This window comes from Rattus norvegicus, chromosome 1 (genome assembly GCF_036323735.1).
Source record: "Rattus norvegicus strain BN/NHsdMcwi chromosome 1, GRCr8, whole genome shotgun sequence".
Taxonomy (NCBI): domain Eukaryota; kingdom Metazoa; phylum Chordata; class Mammalia; order Rodentia; family Muridae; genus Rattus; species Rattus norvegicus.
In genome coordinates this window covers 180043631-180066770 of record NC_086019.1, presented here as the reverse complement: position 1 = coordinate 180066770, position 23140 = coordinate 180043631, and the positions used below count along the sequence as shown (strand labels likewise).

Here is a 23140-nt window from a genome sequence, read left to right as displayed (position 1 = left end):
CTTTTTTTCTTGGTTCCCTTTTATTTAAAAGGCACATGCTGGTGTTTGGAGTTTTAACAGGAGTTCATTCATTGTCATTCTCATGAGCTGCTCTGAGTAACTGAAAGCATGTAAAGCCTTGTTCAGGGCTCTCAAATGCAGCTTAGAAAAACTAAAAAACATTTAATATCTTCTTTCTTTTGAACAGATTAAAGACCAAATTTCCATATACCGATCACTGTACAAATCCAGGCTATTTGTTAAGTCCAGTCACAGTGCAAAGAAACATGTGTGGGGAAAATGCCAGTGTGAAGGTCTCCATTGAAATTGAAGGGTTTCAACAACCAGTTACTTTTACATGTGATGGTAAGTTTTGTGTTGACTAGGAATAAAATGTTTTCAATGCCAATATATCCTTTCTTCTCATAAAACAATTTTTTTTTTCCGGAGCTGGGGACTGAACCCAGGGCCTAGTGCTTGCTAGGCAAGCACTCTACCACTGAGCTAAATCCCCAACCTCCAACAATTTTTTTTTTTTTTTAATCATTAGGTATCCTTTTAAAATGTCTGCATTCTCTTGGGAAGTTTTCTGGTTAAGGGAACAAGGTCACTGCAGGACTTTTCTCTGAATATAATAAATTGGTTTTTAGCTAAGGCCCCAAAGCATTAGCTATCAAGGCTAATTATAATGTTTTCTTCTACTTTTATGGCAAGAAAAGTACTTTCTTACAGAGAGCTGTCAGTGATACGAACCTTCAGATCACTTCTGATCTCCTCTGCAGGGAAGGTTCCCTTTGGTGTTAATTTTTCCTTCCAAGCTTGGGTAAACATTCTTTCTAGAATTGTGTCCTGGATATGTTTATAGTGTGTTTTATTTAAGTGAGATTTGAATGGTGAGGTAAGTTTCCTATTCCTAAAGTAGTAACTTCATGTAAGACTGAAGCCTTTCAGGGCTGGAGACATGGTTCATTTGGTTAAGAGTACTGGCTGCTCTTCTAGAGGTCCTGAGTTTAATTCCCAGCAACCACATGATGGCTCACAGCTATCTGTGTTTGGATCTGATGTCTTCTTCTGATATGTCTGAAGACGGCTCTGTGAGTTTGGCACCAGCCTGATATATAGAGCTAGTTCTAGGACAGCCAGGGCTATTCAGAGAAACCCTGTCCTGGGGGGCAGTAGGATAAAAGTTAAACATGAAAGTTTTAAGTATAGAAAAAAGTTGAGCATAAAAGTTTTAAGTATAAAAATAGATAATTTTAAAAACTTTAATTTGGGTCTGCAGAGTTAGCTTAGTGATTAAGAGCACTTGTTGCTCTTACCGAGGACCTATGTTAAGTTCCAGCATCCACATGGCTGCTCACTGTCTAACAAAGCTAATGGAGGCTTTGGAGCCCTTGAACTGTAGCTTCAACTCTAGTCCCACCTCATATGACACTCTCTTTTGACCTCTCTTGGCGTCTGGCATGCACACAGAGTGTGTGTGTGTGTGTGTGTGTGTGTGTGTGTGTGTGTGTGTATGTGTGTGTGTATATATATATATATATATATACACATTTAAAAGTAATCTAAGAAAAATTGAAAACTAATTTTCTTATTGTTGTCATTAGTTCATGTTAGCAAGAGTAAGACTGCCTACTTGCTCTGTTTCTTCTTCTTCATTGGAAAATTTACTATACAAATATTTAGTACTTTTTTCTTTATCATTTGCTTTAAGACACTGCTTGCTAGGTACTGCTGACTACTGCCCTATTTGAAGGAACTGTAATATTGTTGTGACTTACATAGACCTTTCATAGAGATTGTAGAGCCCTTAAAATGTGGCTCATGTAGATGGTACATTCTGTAGATCCAAAATATACACTTGAATTCAGAGCCTTAGTCTAAAAAAAATATAAATGAAAATGTAAAATAGTTCAGTAGTTTAAAAAATACTGATAATGCTAAAAATCATATATTTACACAATTTATTGTTTGTTTAAGATAGGGTCTCATTATGTAGCCCAGGCTGGCCTAAACTCATGATACTCCTGCCTCTAAACTAATGTTCTTAATCAGACTAAGGGTCTGGAGAGATGGCTTGATAGTTAAGAGCACCGACTGCTCTTTCAGAGGTCCTGAGCTCAATTCCCAGTAACCACATGGTGGCTCACAACCATCTGAATGGGATCCGATGCCCTCTTCTGGTATGTTTGAAGACAGCTACAGTGTACTCATATACATTAAATAAATAAATCTTTATATTAGACTAAATAAAACATTATTAAAATTAGTTTTATAAGGCTGGAGATATAGATTAGTTGGTAGAGTGCTTGTCTAGCATCCATGAGATACGTTTTATTGATCCTCAGCACCACATAAACTAGGCATAATGGTACATACCTGTAATCCCAACACTTAGGATGCAGAAAAGGTATCACAAGTTCAAAATCATTCTCTGCTTTATAGTGAATTCTGGGCCAGCCTGGGCTACATCAAAACTTGTCCCCTCCCCACCTCCAACATATACACACACAGTCTTTGCCCTATTGCTCACTTCTCAAGTTAGCCTCTTTCTCTGTTTTCATAGCTATTAGAAAATTTTAAATGGTTGAGTGTGATGGGCCAAGGGGTAGAAACAGATGGATCTGTCTTTTTTGTTTTTTTAAATGTGTACGAGTGTTTCATTTTGCATGCCTTGTGACCGTGGAGGCCAGAAGAGGGTATTGAATCCCTTGGAACTAGAGTTATAGATGGTTGTAAAATGTCATATGGTGCTGGGATTTGAGCAGCCAGTACTTTTAACTTGCTGAGCCATCTCTCAGCCCTCCAATGAGTTTGAAGCCAGTGTGAGCTACATAGTGAGTTCCAGGCCAACCAGGGCCACATAGTGAGACCCTGTCTCCAAGAAAGAAAATTTAAAGTAATACATGTGGCCTACAATTTGCATTATATCTCTGTTGTACAGTCGTCTCTTAGATTTTAAGTAATTCTTAGAGGTAAGTGAACAAAATGAAAATGACAAGTAACTCTTTTTCAGTGAGTTCTACTGTAGACATAATTATAATGCAAGCCCTTTGCTGGGTACATGATGACTTGAATCAAGTGGATGTTGGCAGCTACATTCTGAAAGTTTGTGGTCAAGAGGAGGTTCTACAGAAGTAAGTTTAACTACTGAGTGGTATCTTTGGAAATTCACTTTTAATACCTTAAATTAGAATCTTTTTCAATTTAGATTTGTAATCTAAAAATATATTTGAATGTTAGGCATGATGTCGATGCCTTTAATCCCAGGACTTGGAAGGCAGAGGCAGGTGGATCTCTGTGAACTTGAGACCAGCCTGATCTGCATATTGAAATATAGGTTAGCCTACATAGTGAGGCCCTGTTCCTAAGTTCATTCATTCATTTATATACTTATTTTTTATATATTTATGAAATATAATAAGTATATTTTGTCATATTATTGAAACTTATGTTGAGATATGTTGTATTGAAGATAGTGGTGGGATTATAGAAATAAGGAAGACATGATATTCTCTTAAGTTTAATATCCTTATGTGTGAAAAGTTGTAGTCTATTGGTTAAAAACAGAATAAAATGCTTATTTCTAAAAGGCCAGTAATCACCTCATTTGTAGACTCCATTCTTCTTTGTAGCATGCAGCTACTGTATATACAGGAGTCAGTTGTTAACTGACTTTTATTTGTCTGCAATAATCACTGTATGAACTTCAGTAATTTGTTATACAGTTTCTCCAATTGTTTTAAAGATTGAGGCATTATACTCTTATTTGCCTCTATCGCCTTTCATATTTACTGACTCATATGGAAAAATTCCTGCTTAAATGTTTACAGTTAATTTAAAAACCGTGTTTCACCATTTTCTTTAATTTCTAATACAGATACAATTTGTAGTTTACTTTTATGTCTATAACTTGTGATTTGAATAGAATAATACCGGTGGATAATTCATGTATTTTAACAGTAATCATTGCCTTGGAAGTCACGAACATATTCAAAATTGTCGAAAATGGGACACAGAGATTAAATTACAACTCTTGACCTTCAGTGCAATGTGCCAGAATCTGGCTCGAACAGTAAGTGTTTATGAATTGCATTTAGTGAGTCCAAATAATTCTGATAGCTGACAGGTTTTTCATTCTATATGTTTTCCATGTTTTCCATACCAGGCTGGGATGCTGGGATGATACACTTGTTTCCAGCAATAATCTCTTCAGATCTTTAGTCATGGAAGTTGAGGTAGCACATCAAATAGATCTAGAAGTATAAATTTGAAAAGCAAAATGAAAGAATGGAGTCTGCTGAACAAACAAAAGATGTTTGTTTGTTCGTTTGTTTAAATGGGAAAGAGTTAGTCTCCTTTATTTCAGACTGGCTTTGAACTCACTGAGTAGCTAAGGATCACCTTGTGTCACCCATGGCCAGTTTTATGCAGTGCTGGAGACTGAACTGAGAGCTTTATGCTAGTCATTCTTCTAACTTTGCTACATCCTTAGCCTTGCTTTTTCATTAGATTTTAAAGAAAAAGGTAAGTTTACTTAGTTCATTGCAAGAGCATAGTCTCATATTTAATAGTCTTACACAAGAGTGAAAATTTCAGGGTTAATTAAGAGAGAAAAGAAGAAAGGGGTTGGAATACTAAATAAGGTTTTCAGTTTCTCTTGAATAAGTTTGTATAATGTGGAATGGCAGGAGAAATTAGTATTTTTCTCAATGGTGATGAGCAGAGAATGGGACAAAACTTACTGAGAAAAAAAGGCAGAAATTCAAATGACCTTATCCCCATCTAGTCCCACTCTAGATTTTGCCCACCCTCTTACTCCTTTGATTATTTGAGATCGAATCTTGCTAAATAGGCCCAGCTGTCCTGGAGTTCCTTAAATAGACCACACTGACCTCAGATTTGTTACCACACCTGGATTACAGGTGTGCACCATCTGGCCCAGCTTAGTTTTTGCTTTATTTGTTCATCGTAAACTAGATTTAGGAACATTTATCTTCCATTTTTAAGAAATGAATTTCATTTATGTTTTGTGTGTGTGTGTGTGTGTGTGTGTGTGTGTGTGTGTGTGTGTGTGTGTGTGTACTTAGGCATGTCATGGTATGGGTGTGTTTAGATCAGAAGACAACTTGTGAGAGTTGTGGGAACCTGTGTTCTTTATACCATGTTAGTCTCAAAGATGGAACTCAGGTCATCAGGCTTGGGGGCTAATGCCTTTTCCCTCTGAGCCATACTGCTGGCTCTGTGAAATAGAAGTTTTGGCTACCTAGAGGACTGTGGGGTTAAGAAGTACACTCACTGTTCTTCCACGGGACCTAGGTTTGATTCCCTGTACCCATAGAACAGCCCACAACTATCTGTAGCTTCAGTTCTAGTGGATCTGACATCCTGTTTTGGCCTCTCAGGGCACTAGGGACACACATGATGCACCAGGCATGTGCATGATGCACCAATAGATACACATAGGTGCAGACAAAATATCCATACACATAAAATATTTTCTAAATAAAAGTTTTGTTCAGATATGATAGTATGCTTCTATAATCCCAGCAAAAAGACAGAAGGGTCAAGAGTTCAAGGCCAGCCTTCTCTTTAAAATTAACAGGGTCATATAGGGCTAGTAATTCAGTGGATAAAGTGCTTGAGGACTAGAGTTTGGATCCCTAATATCTGTAAAAAGCTAGGTATAACAGAGCATTTTCATAGTCTCAGCACTAAGGAGACAAAGACTGACAGACCTTCCAGGCTGGCTGACCAGCCAGTGTAGCCAATGGATTAGCTTCAAGTTCAGGGAAAGAACCTGTCCTGTCTTAAAGCTTAAGCTAGAAAGCAATAGAGCAAGATATATGATGTTGACTTCTGGCCTCTACACATAAATGCATGCATGTATGCACACACCCTTGTACACATACATATAAAAGTAAATAAATAGTCAAACATTTAAATAATTATTTGTTTTTATTCAATGTGCTTGAGTGTTTACATGTATGTATGCGTGTATGTGTACCTTCTGCTTGGTGTGCATTGAAGCCAGAACTGCCTATCAGATCTTTGGAACTGGAATTACAGATGATTATGAGCCACCATGTGGATGCTAGGAACCAGATCTAGATCCTCTGCAAGAACAGCAAGTACTCTTAATCTCTGAGCCATCTCTCCAGACCCAAATAATAAAACATTTAAGGCAATTAAGAAATGAATTTTTCTTAATTTAACTTATTGAGTCAATTATAAATAATAGTTTTGATAGCATTTTATCTCCAGTCCTCAAAAATTAGTCTAATTTTAAAATTTCATCATCTATTTAACTATACTTAATTTGATAGAATGACCAAATTGTTATATTTCATTTTCTTAAACATGTGTGTATGAATTTATTTAGGCAGAAGATGATGAAGCACCTGTGGATTTAAACAAGTACTTGTATCAAATAGAAAAACCTTATAAAGAAGTCATGACAAGGTATAGCATCTAAAACATTCATTACAGATTTTCAAACTTTGTTTTGGGTGTGAATATATTTTCTGTGATCAAAACAACTACTTTTATCTAAGATAGTCTTCAGCCAAGATACCTGTTTTTCTTTCAGACACCCTGTTGAAGAACTCTTAGATTCCTATCACTACCAAGTAGAACTGGCTCTACAAACTGAAGTAAGTTTTGGTATAAGAACTTAAAGATTGTTTCTGTTTTCTCTGAAATTCTAGTTATGGAATTAGATTAAATGTTTTAAAACTATGTACTTCATGTTAGCCATGCACATTCAGTGGACAGCAGGTAGGGGAAATTTTAGAAAAAGATTAAGGTAGCCCAGAGCATCAGAGTTTAAAAAGCATACTTGGGCTCTAGCCAGCATATAAAAGAAAAAATCAAAAGAAAAGACAAAGCAATAGTTAAAACCCTTTTGAGTTCTGACCCAGAAAAGATGAATCTTATTGGTGGCTAACTTATTGGTGGTAGCAACTGTCTGGCTAACTCTTCCCCCCCCCCCGCCCCCCCGGAACTGGGGACCGAACCCAGGGCCTTGCGCTTGCTAGGCAAGTGCTCTACCACTGAGCTAAATCCCCAACCCCGTCTGGCTAACTCTTAAACAGTTTGAATTAGCCAGAAAAAGTTGAGAAGGGCCTATAAACAGAAGTGTACATACATTATACATGGAAGTAAGCAGTTCTATAATAGCATGTAAATGTAAAATGAAATGTACTAAAGAGAGTTCTTATTGGTTAAAAGCATTGGCTGGTCTTCCGTAGTATTTGATTCCCAGCACTTACATAGTGACTCACCACTGTGTGTAACTCTAGTCTCAGGATACTTCCACCCTTTTCTGACCTTCTCAGGCACCAGGCTTGCAAGTGATGCAAAACGTCATACATGTAAAATAAAAATTTGTAAAAGAAGGAAGGAAGAAAACATTCGACATGATTAGACATAAGTTATTACATTATAGTTCATAAATGAATTTTTTAGCCCATTAAACCTATTTGCTCATATTGTTTGATGTTTTTATATTCCAATATTAGAGTGAAGTAGTTAGAATGTAGACTTTTAGTTTTTGCAAAGCCAAAACCATTTAAAAAATTTTTTTTAATTTTTTCTTATTTTATGTGTGTGTTTTACCTATAGGTATATGTACTATGTACATGCCTGGTGCCTTCAAAAGTCAAAAGAAACAATCAAGTCCCCTTGAACTGGAGTTACCAGACAGTTGTGAGCTACCATGTGGGAGCTAGAAATCAAACCTATGTACTCTATAAGAGCAATAAGTGGTCTTAACCACAGAGCCTTATTTCTAACCCCTTATTATTTGATCCTTTATAGAAAAGGTTGGCTGATCTTTTACATATAGTTGGTTCTAGCCACTTAAGGTGTTTTTAGCCAAGCACAGACTCAGTGAATTATTTAGCTCTGTCTTGTAAAGTTAGATGGGCCATGATGTAAAGATGAGGCTTAAAGGTGGCAGAATTAGTTTCAGAGAAAAGGATTTTTGTAACAGTTGAGGTAAAAGAAAGCAGAGCATTGTGAGTGTTACAAAGAGAACTGCTGAACAACACTTGGGGATAAAATTGATAAGAACAGGTTATGAGAAACAGAAATGTAGAACAAATAGATTGCTAATTACTGTATATTTTGTGTCTGTATGTATATATACATGTGTCACAGCACACTGAGAGACAACCTACAGGAGTTGGTTCTCTCTACCATGTGGGTTCCTGAAATTGAACTAGGGTCATCTGTCAGGATTTACCCACTGAGCCATCTTGCCAGCCCTACTACTAGTATATTCTTATCAACATATTTAAATACTGAATATCACATCCTGAGACAGTGTTGGTACACTGAATCTTCTGAAGCAATAAGCCCAAATAATTTCCTTCCTTAAGCTGTTTCTGTCAGTTATTTAGTCACAGTGACAAGGAAAGTAACCAATTTGGGTGTCTGAGATGTCATCCAAAAGAGAACCTGAAGTGAGTGAACCTGAAATTTTTCCCAAGTGGAGAGAATATACTTGGGATTAATCAAAGTATACATGGTATCTTAACAGCTCTAAGACTAGTTGAGGGGGCTTGGGGACATAGCTCATCAGTTAAGACCAGTGGCTGCTCTTCCAGAGGTCCTAAGTTCAATTTCCAGCAACCACAAGGTGGCTCATGATCATCTATAAGAGCATCTGATAGCATGCGGGTGTACATTCAGCAGAGCATTCATACATTAAACATACAAACATAAATAAATAAATCCCTTTTAAAAAAAAAAGACTAGTTGAGGTGCTAAGAAAAATCATTGCAGAAGTGGGAGAAGAGTTAACTCAGCAATTAAGCAATTAAGGCTGCTCTTCCAAAGGACCTGGGTTCTCCTCCCAGCATTCATATGGCAGCTCACATCCACCTGTAGTTATAGTTCTGTGGGACCTGATGGCCTCTTCTGGTCTTCTTGGGTACCAAACACACATGTAGTACTCATAAATAACATATGCATACATGCATACATACATACATATAAAATGTTGAGAGCCCATGTAATCCTGTATCAGTCACACCACTCATCTGTTCTCTTTGCAGCAATAAGCTGCAAAGTTTTGCTGCTTCTCCCTTTTTCCTATTCTTTTAGGGACCCACTATAACTATGCCTTCATTGCTAACACTCCTTAAAGAAAAAGAGTATTTGTTGTGTCTGTAAATGGACATGGATATGTCTGTAAGTATACATGTGGAAATCAGAGTACAACTTGAAGGAGTCACTTTTCTACTCTTATGATGTGGGTCCTGGGATCAAACTCAGCTTATTGTGCTCATGGCAAGCCAATCTTGCTGGCCCATTGTAACAGTAAAATGAAACTGTACTTCAGGTCATTAGGCATGCACACAATCTCTATCCTGTAGTACTTATATTTTTTTCTCAGTCTTTCTGTAGATTAGTTTACATCTGCTTTTCTTTTTTTTTTTTTTTAAGGTCTATTTATTTATTTTGGTGGGTTTTGTTTTGAGACAGGCTCATAGTATGCAGTCTTGGCCAGACTGGAACTTACTATGTAAACTAGATTGGCCTTAAACTTATAAGAGGTCCACATACCTCTCTGCCCCTTAAGAGCTGGGATTAAAGTTATGCTCTCCACGCCTGGAAAAAATTATTTTTATTTTTATTTTATATGTGTGAGTGTTTTGTCTGCATGTACACCTGTGCACTTGTATGCCTGGTGCCAAAGGAGACCCGAAAGGAACACCAAATATCCTGGAACTGAAGTTACTATTGTGAGCTACCATGTTGGTGCTAGGAGGTCCTCTACAAAAGCATCAAGTGATTTTAATGTGTGCTTATCTCTCTAACCCCATAAATAGTTATTCATTCTCATTCATTCTTTCTCTCTCTCTCTCTCTCTCTCTCTCTCTCTCTCTCTCGCACACGCACGCACGCACGCACGCACGTACACACATACACACGAAGGGGCTGTTTTAGAAGACAACTTGGAGGAATTATTTCTCTCCTTCCACCATATGGCCATATGGGTCCTAGAGCTTCAACTTAGATTGTCTGGCTTGGCAACAAGTGCTTTTACTGCAGAGCCATCTGTGGGGGTGTGGAGTATGAATGTGTGTGTTCATACATGCACAGTATTCAAGAGGAGGTCGGAGTACTCCTGAAGTTGTTTCTTTCCCTTTTCTGAAGTTGTTTCTGCCCCTTTTCAAGGCATTGTACTTGGGTCATTAGGCTTGACTTTCAACTCCTTTATCTATTGGGCGTTCTTGATGGCCCACGACTATATGTTAAGAGAAGTTTTGGGTTCAGAACAAAATGAGAAGATAGAAATATCCCATATATACCCCTGGTATTTCCCAGATTACCCTCTCTACTTTAAAAATTACTATTATTGGGGCTGGGGATTTAGCTCAGTGGTAGAGCACTTGCCTAGGAAACTCAAGGTCCTGGGTTCGGTCCCCAGCTCCGAAAAAAAAAAAAAACCAAAAAAAAAAATTACTATTATTATTTTGCCTTAATTAATAGCAACTCTGTTCTCCCATTTAATCACACTAAAATCTTGGTGTTATCCTTGACCTTTCAAAAAAGGATCTTTCATCTCCTGTATTATATCTTATTCTTACCATCTCTGCCATTAAAAACACATGGAGATTACAACCATTTAACATTCCTAAATAAATTGCTATTCTTAAGTCAGTTGTTGTTCTTTACTAATCTTCCAAATTCTCTGCTTTTCCTTTTGCAACCCCCTCAGCCAACAAAAATGATACTTTAAAAATAATTCATTAAATGTAGTGATGTATCTTGGAACAGAGCAGGAAAAGGCGTTAGTGGTGGAAACACTGGTACAGCTGAGCAAATCTAGAGTTTACCTGATGGTGTGCTACTGCTCCAGTCTTTATTTTGTCAAATGTATCATGGTTGTGCAGGCTGTTGAACTGGTTCATATGGGAACTCTCCGCACTATTTTTGTAACATCCTATAATTCTAAAATTACTCCAAATGAAAAGTTTACTTTAAAGGTGGAAAAAATAGGAACAGAAAGCAGATGTCAAATAAGAGAAAAGGGGGGTGGGGACGCAAAAAACAGACTTTTGGAGCTGGCTGTAATGACAGACATCTTTAATCCCAGCACTTGGGAGGCAGACATAGGTGAATCTCTTTGAGTTTGAGGCCAACCTTCTCTACATAATGAGTTCCAGGGCTGCATAAACTATTCGGCTAATTTGAATTTACTGCTTAGCTTGGGTTGGCCTTGAACTTGTGAACCTCTCTCCTCAGCTTCCTATATTCTAGGACTGTATCCTGAGACCAGGCCTTTTGGTTTATAATCTGCCAAGTGTATTCCTGGTACCTATATTTTCTAGAGCTCTCCCTCAGGTATTTGTTTGGCTTTCCATTCCTTAAGGAACTTAAATATTATCTGAGTGCTCCAAACCACTTTGTCTCAAATATCAACTCTTTTATTCCCCCTTTTACAGTTTGATTGAACATGTTTTAAAACAGTGTCTTACTATTTATTTAGTTACTTACTATGTAGTTTAGGCTGTGGAATTTAGAATTCTCCAACCTCAGCCTCCCCATGTGCTAGGATTATAGGTTCACGCTCATAATGCATTATGCCCACAAGTGTAATTTTTAAAAAATTTTTTAAAATAAATAATTAATATACATGAGTGCACTGTCACTCTCTTCAGACACACAAGAAGAGGGCATCAGATCCCATTACAGATGGTTGTGAACCACCATGTGGTTGCTGGGAATTGAACTCAGGACATCTGGAAGAACAGTCAACATTCTTAACCACTGAGCCATCTCTCCAGCCCAAATATAATTTCTTTTTTCTTTATCTTTTTCCTGTTTTAGTTTATTGAGCTCATTCAGTTCAGGCTGACTTTGAACTAGCTATGTTGCTGAGGCTGGCCTTGAGTTCATCATCTTCCTGCCCATAGCTCCTGAGTGCAGGTATTATAGTGTTTGCCACTGTTTAGAGACTTACCAAATTCACAGAATTGTACCATCATCACCCCAGTGCTGTTTTAGAGCATTTCCGCATACTAATTTGCAGTCAACCCTCCTTCCAGCTCTAGCTTCAAATAATTGCTGAGCTAGTTCCTGTCTCTAGCATGATTTCCTCTTCTGCACATTTCTTATAAATGGAATGTACTAATTTTTCTATGCCTGTTTTGCTTTTTCAAATTAAACCCTTTTATCTGTTATAATATGTAGTTGTAGTTTGTACCTTTGTGTGGTGTGTTGTATGATGTAAGTACTTAATTAGTGTCAGTGAATCTCCTGGAGCTGAAGTCACAGGTGGTTAGGAGCCACCTCATAGGAGTTCTGGGGACCAAATTCAGGGCCTCTGCCAGCGCGGTACACTTGCCTACCCCTGATCCATCCCTATAGCCCTATACCCAGCTTTTCACACGGGTGCTAAAGATCCGAGTCCTTTTTGTTAACTACTCTTCCATTGTAGTACATTTCTTTTGTACACCTAATAATATACATTTGGGCATAAGTTAATAGCTTTTAGTTACCATGAATAATGTTGGAATAAAGATTCATATATAGTTTTTATATAGGTTAATGATTTACTTTCTCATGGGAAACATTTTACAAAAAAAAATGAGGAAATTTCAGAACTTTTTAATTCTCTTGAATTTGTTTTTCTGGAAATAATCTGTTCATTTTGCTAAAGTGAAAGTGTGGGACTTAAAAAAATATTCTAAGGACTCAGTAGTTACAAGCATGTGCTGCTAGAGCAGAGGACCTAAGTATGGTTTTCAACATTCAAGTGGAATGGCTCACAACCACCTGTAACACCAACTCAAAGGAGATCCATCTCCTCTGGCTTCTGAAGGTACCTGAACATTATGTTTGGAGCTGCCAGTGTGATCATTCTGTGTGGATCTGACTTAAAGTAGAAATCTAAATAAATACCCAGAACAAAAGTATAGAGAACTAACTACCTATTAATTAGTACTAACATTTATCATCAGTAGCCAGTCAAGGGAGCATACTATGCTAGGTTTTTGGGTTTTTTTTTTTAATTTTGATATGGGGTCTCATCTACTCCCATTGCCTGATCTTGAACTCTTGTTCTTTATGCCTCCATCTCCCAAGTATTGAGATTACTTGTGTGGACATGCCTACACACACAACTGAACCAGCCTGACACATTCTGGGACTTGACCAGAGCTATATTCCCCAACCTCTGTGCTAGCTGCTTGAATAAAATTTCTAAATAACCATTAGTGAAAGGGTAAAAAGGTTATTTTATCCTTTTTAGTAAAAGAGAATTTCTTTTTTTTTTTAAGATTTATTTACTTTATGTATGAGTACACTGTCACTCTCTTCAGACACGCTAGAAGAAGGCATCAGAACCCATTACAGATGGTTGTGAGCCACCATGTGGTTGCTGGGAATTGAACTCAGGACCTCTGGAAGAGTAGTCAGTGCCCTTAACTGCTAAGCCATCCTCCAGCCCAAGAATTTCTTTTTTCCCCTCCTTCCCCCAGAATTTCTTTTTTTAAATAAATTTTTTATTTTAAAGTTATTTATTTGTTCATTTTAAATGTATGAATTTCTGCGTGCATCTATGTCCATTGTGTGCATGCCTTATGCCTACAGAGTAGGTTGTTAGATCCCCTGGGACTGGAGTTAGACAGTTGTGAGCTGCCATATGGATTTTAGGAATAAAACTCAAGTCCTATGTAAGAGCAGCCAGTGCTCTTAACTGCTGTGCCATCTCTCCAGCCCATAAAAGAGGATTCTAAGGCAAAAACTAGCTTGCTGTAGCTCATATGCCAAATCCAGCCTGCCACCTATATTTTTGTTGCTTATTTACTTAATGTTTGTTTATTTTGTGTTTTGTTTGGTTTTGAGATAGTCTCCATATTGCCATCTCAGACTTTGAAGTCACTATAATTATAGATGTGTATCACCATGCCTGACGATTAGTGGCTTGAGGGTGGTCATGATAGGGATGGAGATTTTCTATTCTTCCTATATAGCCCTGGATGGCTGGGAACTCACTATGCAGAGCAAGCTGACCATAGCCTTTTGACTTTGTTTCTGTGCTGGTACTACAGATATGTGCCATCACACCTGGGTGCCTTTTTTTTTTTTTTTTTTTTAAAGAAAATTTGCTAGTCTTTAAGAAGGGTCCAGAATTTGCAGATGTAAAAAGCAACTGCTATGTTGTGTCTAGGCTGTAGAAAAATGAACAATTTAAGATATAGAAGGACTTCTGATAAAACCTCTTCCCAGACTGAAATTTAGCCCTTTTGAAGAGCAAATGGCTAACACAGGAAGGTGGAGCCCATGGAAAAGAAAATTTCTAAAAAACTTTAGCCAGAGCTACCACATCAGAAGAACATGATCATAGGATACAGGTAGGACTGGTCTTTAAGAACCACTGAACTTCCATAGTGTATTGAAAAGAAATTAATAAATGTGTATAGGACTGGAATCCAGCTACAAAGTGTCTTTCTGTTTTTGTGTTAAAGTGTCCTTTTAGTGCCCTCTAGTGACAAAAAAAATGTTAGTGTGAGTTCAGTTCTACTGCAAAGCACAGCAAAAGAGGGTGGAATTAGAACTGTTAGACTGACCCCATGACACGTTAAGTATGATGGCGAATGGTGCAAGACAGTGTCATGAACCTTCTTATGGGAAAGGTTTTTACACGAAGGTGACATTACAAGCATAGCTATCAATCAAATGACTAGAAAGGGAGAACTTTAATGTTGATCATCAGTTCAGGCCCTGAGAACTACATAGTAATTGGATATTGAAGAAAATGAGATGGTTCCATTTACGCTTGAAGGTGAAAAGGGCATTTGACTTAGAGGGTAGCCAAGCTCAAGAATAGAAATCCTCAAAGGGAAGATGCATTGCTGAGTTGTAGCCTTTCGTAGTACTTGCATAAGAGTGTAGCATGAATATTTTATGAATCTTTAAGCTGGGTCTAGTGCACAGTTACTAGGAAGTAAGAGAGGAGATCTCTTGAGCTTATGAATTTGAGACCAGCCTAGGCAATATATCAAGTTCCTGTCAAGAAAAGGAAGAGAAATATATGAATGCTTTTGTTGTTGATGTTTTTAAAACTACATTTTGTGGATGTCTGTCTGTGCACAGGTCCATGTGTATGTACAGGCCAGATGATATCCAGGTAGCATTCTTCAGGCATTGCCATCCACCTTTCCCTTGAGCCAGGCCTGGAGTTTACCAAGTAAGCTAGTATGGCTGTCCTAGTTGCTGTTGTACTGCTATGAAGAAACACCAGGACCAAGGCAGCTTACAAAGGAAAGTACTTAATTGAAGGCTTGCTTACAGTTTCAGAGGGTGGGTTCATGACCATTGTGGTAAGGAGCATGGCAGCAGGCAGACTCTCAGGTGCTGGAGCAGTAGCTGAGAGCTCACATTATCTGTAAGTTGCAGACAGAGAATGAGAGACTGGGCCTTATGTGGGCTTTTGGAACCTCAAAGCCCACCCCTAGTGTCACACCTCCAACAGGGCCAAACCTCTCAATCCAATAGTTGACCAGTCAGGAGCCAAACATTGAAATATATTAACCCATGGAGCTATAAACATTTAAACTACCAGAGTGGCTGACCAGGTAGCCTCAGGGATTCTCCTATCTCCTCAACACTGGGATTAGTCATACACCACTACATCTAGCATTTTTATGTGTGTTCTAGGGGGTGATACACATGCTTGCAAGGCCAGTATACTGACTATACTGACTAAGCTATTTCTATAGCCCTAAAATTTATAGCTAGTTGACAGATAGTAGTTATACATATTTATTGTATGCATTGAGATATTTCAGTGTGTGTATGAGTAATGACTCATGCAAGGCAAAATGGTACACTCATGTATATAATTCTAGCACTACACAGGCTACAGAATTTATACACTTGGGTTACATAAGGAGTTTCAGAGCAGCCTGAGCTGCATACTGAGATGTCTCTAAAAACACTGGTTAACTAATATATGTAATGATAAAATCAAAGTCCACCCCTAGTGACATATTTCCTCTAACAAGGCCACACCTCCTAATCCTTCTACTCCTTTCAATTTCATTCCCTAGTGACTGAGCATTCAAATACATGAGCCTGTGGAGGCCATTCTTAAGTCAAACCCATAAGTGCCCAGTATCTACATCAGGTACCTTACAACCATCTGCCAGCTCCAAGGGTTCCAATACTCTGTTTTGGTCTTAACTGATACCTACACACATGTGGCATTCTTATATGGACATATAACACACACACACACACACACACACACACACACACACACACACACAAATGTAGTGAACATTTTGGTTTCTTTAAAAAACATAGAAATATTATGGGAATATGTTTTCATTTTAATCCCAGGTATGGGGATATGGGGCTGCTTCACAGCAGGTGACTATGATTTTCCTTGTGCTCTAACAGGGACATGGTTTTGCCAGCTGCAGGTAGTTTGTGTGAGTGTATGACACTTGGAAATCTGGGGACTTTTCAAGTAGAGAAGGAACTCTGTGTCATTGGGTAAACAATCTTTTAAAGCATTTGTATGTATACAGTTTGGGTTTATGCTCCAGTCAGCTGTAGTGGAGTGACACACATGAACTGTCCATATGGAGACTGAGGTCAACAGACTTGTAAAAAGCCTTATAGAAAGCTGACCCAACACTGCTACAACTGACTTTTAAAAAACAACTTTAGGGGCTGGAGTGATGGCTCTGTGGTTAAGAGAACTGACTGTTCTTCCAGAGATCCTGAGTTCAAATCCCAGCAACCACATGGTGGCTCACAACCTTCTGATCTGATGCCCTCTTCTGGTGTGTCTGAAGACAGCTACAGTGTACTTATATATAATAAATAAATCTTAAAAAAAAAAACCAACTTCAAGGTTTTATTTATTGCTTTTTAAGATTTGTATAACTGTGTGAGTGAATGTACAAAACAAATGTGTATTATTCATATGAGCTTAAGTGAGGGGGGTATACTACATCCCTGCGTGCCTGTGGAGAGCCTCAGAGTTAGAGGCATTTGTGGACTACTCAGCTTGTTTGATGGGATGCAAACTCAGGTCTTCCTGATACTTTTTTTGGGTTGGTTGATTTATTATTTTCCAATCTCTGTGCTGCCCTGTCTAACTAGGACTTGTTATCTAAACTAGGCTAGCCTGAACTAATAAGAGATCATCTGCTACGGCAAGACCTCTTAACCACTGAGCCATCTCTTAAGCCCCTTAAGGGTTATCTGTTTGGTTTATTTATTAGAATTTAGTTTTTAATACCAGTGTTTCACAGAAGAGAGGGTTATCTTCAACATGGAAATTACTTCCAAGTTGAGAGTTTAAAAGATAAATTTTGTTTTGCTTACTTTTTAGATTTACTTTAAATGTATAAGCAAATCTAGTTTTAAAAAATGATTTAGTATCTGTTCCTAATTTGTTGTCTTTTAATTCTAATAAGAAATTAATAACATTTACATATGAATAATTGTTTCAGAGTGAAAACTAACCATGCCTTGCTTTAGTATATTTCACAGTATACCACACGATTGAGAACTTATCTCAGATTTTTTATTTTTCAATAGAGAATATCTAATCTTAGAATTGTCTAAAATATCTAGCTTCTGGTTTATTCTCTGACGTGGGTCATATATCGTACCTAGTTATTTTTATTTTACTTTTCATTTTAAAGAACCAGCACCGAGCTATTGATCAAGTGATTAAAGCAGTAAGAAAAATCTGTAGTGCTTTAGATGGGGTTGAGACCCCCGCCGTCACAGAAGCAGTGAAGAAGCTAAAGCGAGCAGTTAACCTTCCAAGGAACAAAAGTGCTGATGTGAGTATGTGTGTGGACTTAAGTGACCACTGTCATTTACACAGGATGCTCATCTCTTTAGACAAAATATTCATTTAAAATTTTTGACTTTTACTTTTGGGTTTGTTGAATTGGTTTTTGGTAAGGTGGGGATTCCTTGTTGAAATGGTGAAAGAGCTTTGTGAACATTGACACTAAATAGTGGATTCAAATTATCTTCCTTCTAGAAGTGAGATCCCTGGCGATTTAAGAAACCTAGAGAGTAGTGCTTGCAGTCCTCCCTTGATGGAAATGCCCATGCTCATTATGGCTCATTGTGCTCATTCAAGTGGCATTGCCTTAGAAGCAGCCAGATATTGAGTCTTCTGTTATGTATGTGTCAGTTTTTAGTAAAACTATGTTCCATGATACTTCCTTCCATGGGATTTTAATAAATTCAGTTCATAGAAATGTTTATGTCTTTTATTGAAAGGAATAAAGAAAAAGTGCCTCTCATAAGCTACTGTACATTTTAAGGAGAAGCTATGTCATTGGCCTGCTCCTCTGTGTCTTCATGCTCATGGGTCTACTCATTTTTGCAGAAGTTCTAGCTGTGTAACACTTAAAGATTTAAGTGTCCTCTTCATTTTGTTTTGTTTGGTTGGGGTTTTTTGGGGGGGAGTAGGAGTTCTGTTTAAAAATTATTTGGAGGGGTTGGGGATTTAGCTCAGTGGTAGCGCAAAGCACTGGGTTCAGTCCTCAGCTCTGGGGGAATAAAAGATTATTTGGAAACTCAGTCGCCATAGATCCTAATGTCTGAAGTTTCTGCTTTTTTCATTCCTTTATTGCATAAAGAAAGAGTAAAATGTAGTCAACATGGGAGTTTACCTTTAAAATATGTGTGTGTGTGTGTGTGTGTGTGTGTGTGTGTGTATAAAGTTGGTAAGTTATATTTATAGTAAATTGGTATGTATATTACAGTAATTATGTCTCCAACTTACTGTACTTTTGCCAAGGAAGTTCTGAACTTCTGTCCTGCTCTTCTTACTTCATAGGTGCCGACCGCAGGCGCACACTACCATGCCAGCCTTTTGTTTCTTTCTTTTCTTTGAGTCAAGGTCTCACTCTGGCCCAGGCTGGCCTTGAACTTGATGTATTTCTCCTTCCTTAGCTTCCCAGATCTCTGAGTTCAAAGCTAATCTGGGCTACATGGTAGTAAGACCCCGTTTTAAAAAAACAAAACAAAACAAAACATAGGTTTATATTTTTCACTTTTTTCTTTGGTCATTCTGCATTTGTGTGTGTGTGCACATGTGTGCGCGTGCGTGCGCGTGCGTGTATGGATGCAGTTTTTCATGTAGGTATATGGTTATGTGTTGTGGTGGGCAAATGTCCATGTGGAGGCTGGAGGTGTACAACAGATGTTAGCTGCTCTCCTCTCCTTTTGAGACCGTACCTCTTTTACGTGGGTGCAGGGAATTCTTCCGCATGCTTTCTTGGCAGTTGTTGTATCAACTGAGGCGTTTCCATAGCCCTCCATTTCTTTGTTTGCTATTTTATTAACTTTTGAGGCATGTTTGGCAGATTTCTTCTGAGAAGGGTTTCATTGACATTTAAAGAAATGTATCAAAAGTAAAGGTTATTTAAAACAAAAGCAAAGGAGGGTGGTGATACACTCCTGTTATCCCATCATTTTGGATGAGGATCAGTTTAGCAAGTTTGAGACCAGCCTGGGCTACACAAGTCTCTCTCAAAAATGGAAGAAAAAATAAGCATTTTATATTAAATTGTGGTCGATTTCTGACTAATTGATACATGTATATACAGGTGACTTCATTATCTGGAGGAGATACTAGCAAGAACTCAACTAGGGGTATGTCTTTAGATTTTTTTTTTACATTTTGGCAATGACTTTTGCTTTTTCAGAGAATTAAGACTCTGTTTCAATGTAGGCTCACTGAATCTTGAAAATCCTGTTCAAGTAAGCATGGATCACTTAACGGCAGCAATTTATGATCTTCTCAGGCTTCATACAAATTCTTGTAAGAGTTCTACAGTCTGTCCCCAAGGTAGCAGGAACATCAAGGAAGCATGGACTGCAACAGAGCAGCTCCAGTTCACCGTCTATGCCGCACACGGAATTTCCAGTAACTGGGTATCCAAGTAAGTAGCTGCTTAAAGGACATTCACAGCTTTACCCAGAAGTTACACTAACTTAGTGTTAGTAACTACTTTTATCTTTTTAGTTTAAACAAGCAATTCAAAGATCACAGGTACCCTTGTACCTGTCTGGTTTTAGCAAAATTACAGGGCTGTTTAAAATAATTGTAGTGAAAAACATCATTTTTATGACATGAAAAAAAAGAGCATGAGAGCCGGGTGTGATAGTGCACACCTTTAATCTCAGCCCTCAGGAGGCAGAGGCAGAGGCAGGCAGATCTCTGTTCAAACTCAGTCTGGTCTGCAAAACTAGTTCCAGGACAGCCAGGGCTACACAGAGAAACCCTGTCTCAAAAAACAAAACAACAACAACAAAGGAAAATATATAGTGAAACTGACAAACAAAAATGTTATTTAAAAGAATTACCTTAAAGTTGCTGAGCCTTTCTGCCTTTCTTTTACAGTCAACATAATTTGAAACAAAATGTAATCAAACTAGAATCCAGGCCCTATATCTCTTTAGTAGTTCACAGTCTACTAACTGCTGATACTTGAATTCTGCAAAAGTATATTTCTTCATACTGAAGTTTTTATAAGGTTTTTGCTTGATTTCTTTTGTTAAAATCTTTAAGACTTGGCATTTTGGTGCCAATTTTAATTTACTTTGAAATAACTAATATAAACTGAAAAGTGTAAAATTAATATTTTATTGAAATATGTTCATGATGGCCTAAAACATTCAGTAAGGGGCTGGAGAGATGGCTCAGCAGTTAGAGTCATCAGAGACTGCTCTTCCAGAGGTCCTGAGTTCAATTTCCAGCAACCACATGGTGGCTCACAACCATCTGTAAAGAGATCCGATGCCCTTTTCTGGTGCGTCTAAAGACAGCTACAGTGTACTTATATATAATAAATAAATGAATCTTTTAAAAAAAAAAACATTCAGTAAGATAAAGTCTAGTGAAGAGTTAACAAACAAAATTCTACTTGAATTGAGCTTCAATTAAATTGAATTGATTGAAATGATGGAGTGTTTTTTGTTGTTGTTTTCAAACAGGGACTCTGTGTAGTCCTGGCAATTCTGGAATTTGCTATGGAACCTTAATCTCAACAAAGCTCCACCTGCCTCTGCCTCCTAAGTACTGGATTAAAGGTGTACATCACCGGGGCTGGAGAGATGGCTCAGAGGTTAAGAGCACCGACTGCTCTTCCAGAGGTCTTGAGTTCAATTCCCAGCAACCACATGGTGGCTCACAACCATCTGTAATGGGATCCGATGCCCTTTTTCTAGTGTGTCTGAAAACGGATATAGTGTACTCATATTCATAAAATAAATAAATCTTTTTATAAAAAAAAAAAAGTGTGCACCACCATTCCTGGCTAAAACTGGTTTTGTTAAGTCATGAAGTGTTTGCTGAGCCCCATCTATAAACAGAGTTTTCAGTATTGGAAATCCAGTAACAAACAAGAGAATAATGCCTTTTATTGCCTGTTTCTTTTTGTCTGTCTTGCTATTGAAATGATTTCTCACTGTATTGCTCAGTTGGTCTCATCTTCAGAGATTGAGTGATCCTTTTTCTGAGGCCTTCTAAATAATAGGGTTACAGCTGTGTTCCAAGGTCCCAGCTAAAAACATGGCAAACAAATCGTGTTGATTTTTTTTTTTAGTTTGTGCTTTCTTTTGTTCACTGGAGTTCAGTAACAGAAGGACCCATGCATGTAGTAGGAGAGAAACAACTCCTACAAGCTGTCCTTTCACCTCCATACACACACTTTCATGGACTCAAATACAGTCTAAATAAATGTAATGAAAAGACTTTTTTCTTTTGACACAGGGTTTCTCTGTGTAGCCCTGACTGTCCACGAATTCTGTAGAGCAGTCTAGCCTACTCTCACAGAGATCCACATGCCTCTGCCTCCCAAAGGTGGGATTAAAGGCATGTACTGTCACTGCCCTGTATAACTTTAAGTTAAGTTGGTATGACATGCATTCCTTTGGTCCTAATACTTGGGAGGTGGAAATGGAAGGATAGAAGATTCCAAGAACAACCACCACTCTACTGATTCACACCAGAAGAATTTGTGGCTATGAATAGAATAATTAGCACGTAAACCTAGAAGTAAGTTAGAATAGAAACAGAATATAGTTTTATTGAGTCCAAGGTTCTTAGAAGATTGTCTTATTGTGTTTGTATGAACAGCAGTTTGGAACTAAGTCATTGCTGTTTAGTGAAAGAATGTAGCAGTACCCTGTGAGGGGTTGGCTGAATTGTTGGGCCTGTGTATTGTTAAATAATGCTTAGTCGACTATTTCAGTGGTATAGCAAAGGAAAGTAGCATCAGCATCTCCACCACTACCAAGAAGAGACCAAAAGAAACTAAGCAAACCTCAACAGAAAACAGGAGTGTAATGGAAGCAACACCAATAGAAGATACTGTTGGTACCTCCCGGGTTTTAACTAGAAATGGATAAAATAGTCTCTTATTATTTACCTGTGCTCTTAGCACAATACCCAAGACAGCTTATATTCTATGAGAATCATTATATCCCAGCACCCCCCCGCCTCAGACTGACACTTAGGGTATAGGCTTCCCTCTTTACTTCTTTTGTTACACCTCTTCTCTTTCTGTAGAATTTGCAAAGGTTAAATTTTACATGGATTTCAAAAAAAAAACCAAAAGGTGACCATTTTGTCACTTGGGAAATCTGCTAATGTACTTGTGTTAGTTAGATAATTATTACCAACCTAGAAATCAAGTTAAGCTTTCTTTTCTCAGTTACGAAAAATACTACTTGATATGTTCCCTGTCTCACAATGGGAAGGATCTTTTTAAGCCTATTCAGTCAAAGAAGGTTGGCACATACAAGAATTTCTTCTATCTTATCAAATGGGATGAACTGTAAGTGGAGTTTTTTACTTTTATAATTTCACTTACCCTATTCTATAATTTTTCCAATGTATACATTATGTTTGCCTTTGAAATTCAGTAAATTCTTATTAATATCTTGATATCTTCTACACAAAATATACTAAGACAAATTGTAATTAACATTAAAAATGTTGAAGGTACGGGGTTGGGGATTTGGCTCAGCGGTAGAGTGCTTGCCTAGCAAGTGCAAGGCCCTGGGTTCGTTCCCCAGCTCCGAACAAAAAGAAAAAAAAAAAAAAGAAAGAAAAGAAAAAAAATGTTGAAGTACTTTAAATCTCTATATTAGATTT

General features: G+C 37.8%; 1 protein-coding gene across 6 annotated transcripts in view; it reads left to right on the top strand.

Moving 5' to 3' along the window:
• The window catches only part of Pik3c2a (phosphatidylinositol-4-phosphate 3-kinase, catalytic subunit type 2 alpha), a 105539-nt gene that overhangs the window by 51016 nt on the left and 31383 nt on the right, over window positions 1-23140 (top strand). For 5 of the 6 annotated variants that reach the window (NM_001108500.1, XM_063267507.1, XM_063267503.1 and 2 more), the window contains 9 exons: window positions 188-345; window positions 2996-3116; window positions 3943-4054; window positions 6362-6441; window positions 6569-6632; window positions 17658-17801; window positions 19587-19632; window positions 19712-19922; window positions 22698-22820. In NM_001108500.1, the coding sequence (NP_001101970.1) occupies window positions 188-345; window positions 2996-3116; window positions 3943-4054; window positions 6362-6441; window positions 6569-6632; window positions 17658-17801; window positions 19587-19632; window positions 19712-19922; window positions 22698-22820 (1059 nt within the window). Of the gene's footprint in view, window positions 1-187; window positions 346-2995; window positions 3117-3942; window positions 4055-6361; window positions 6442-6568; window positions 6633-17657; window positions 17802-19586; window positions 19633-19711; window positions 19923-22697; window positions 22821-23140 lie in introns of those variants that run through there. The other variant, XM_063267512.1, reaches the window with a different exon arrangement.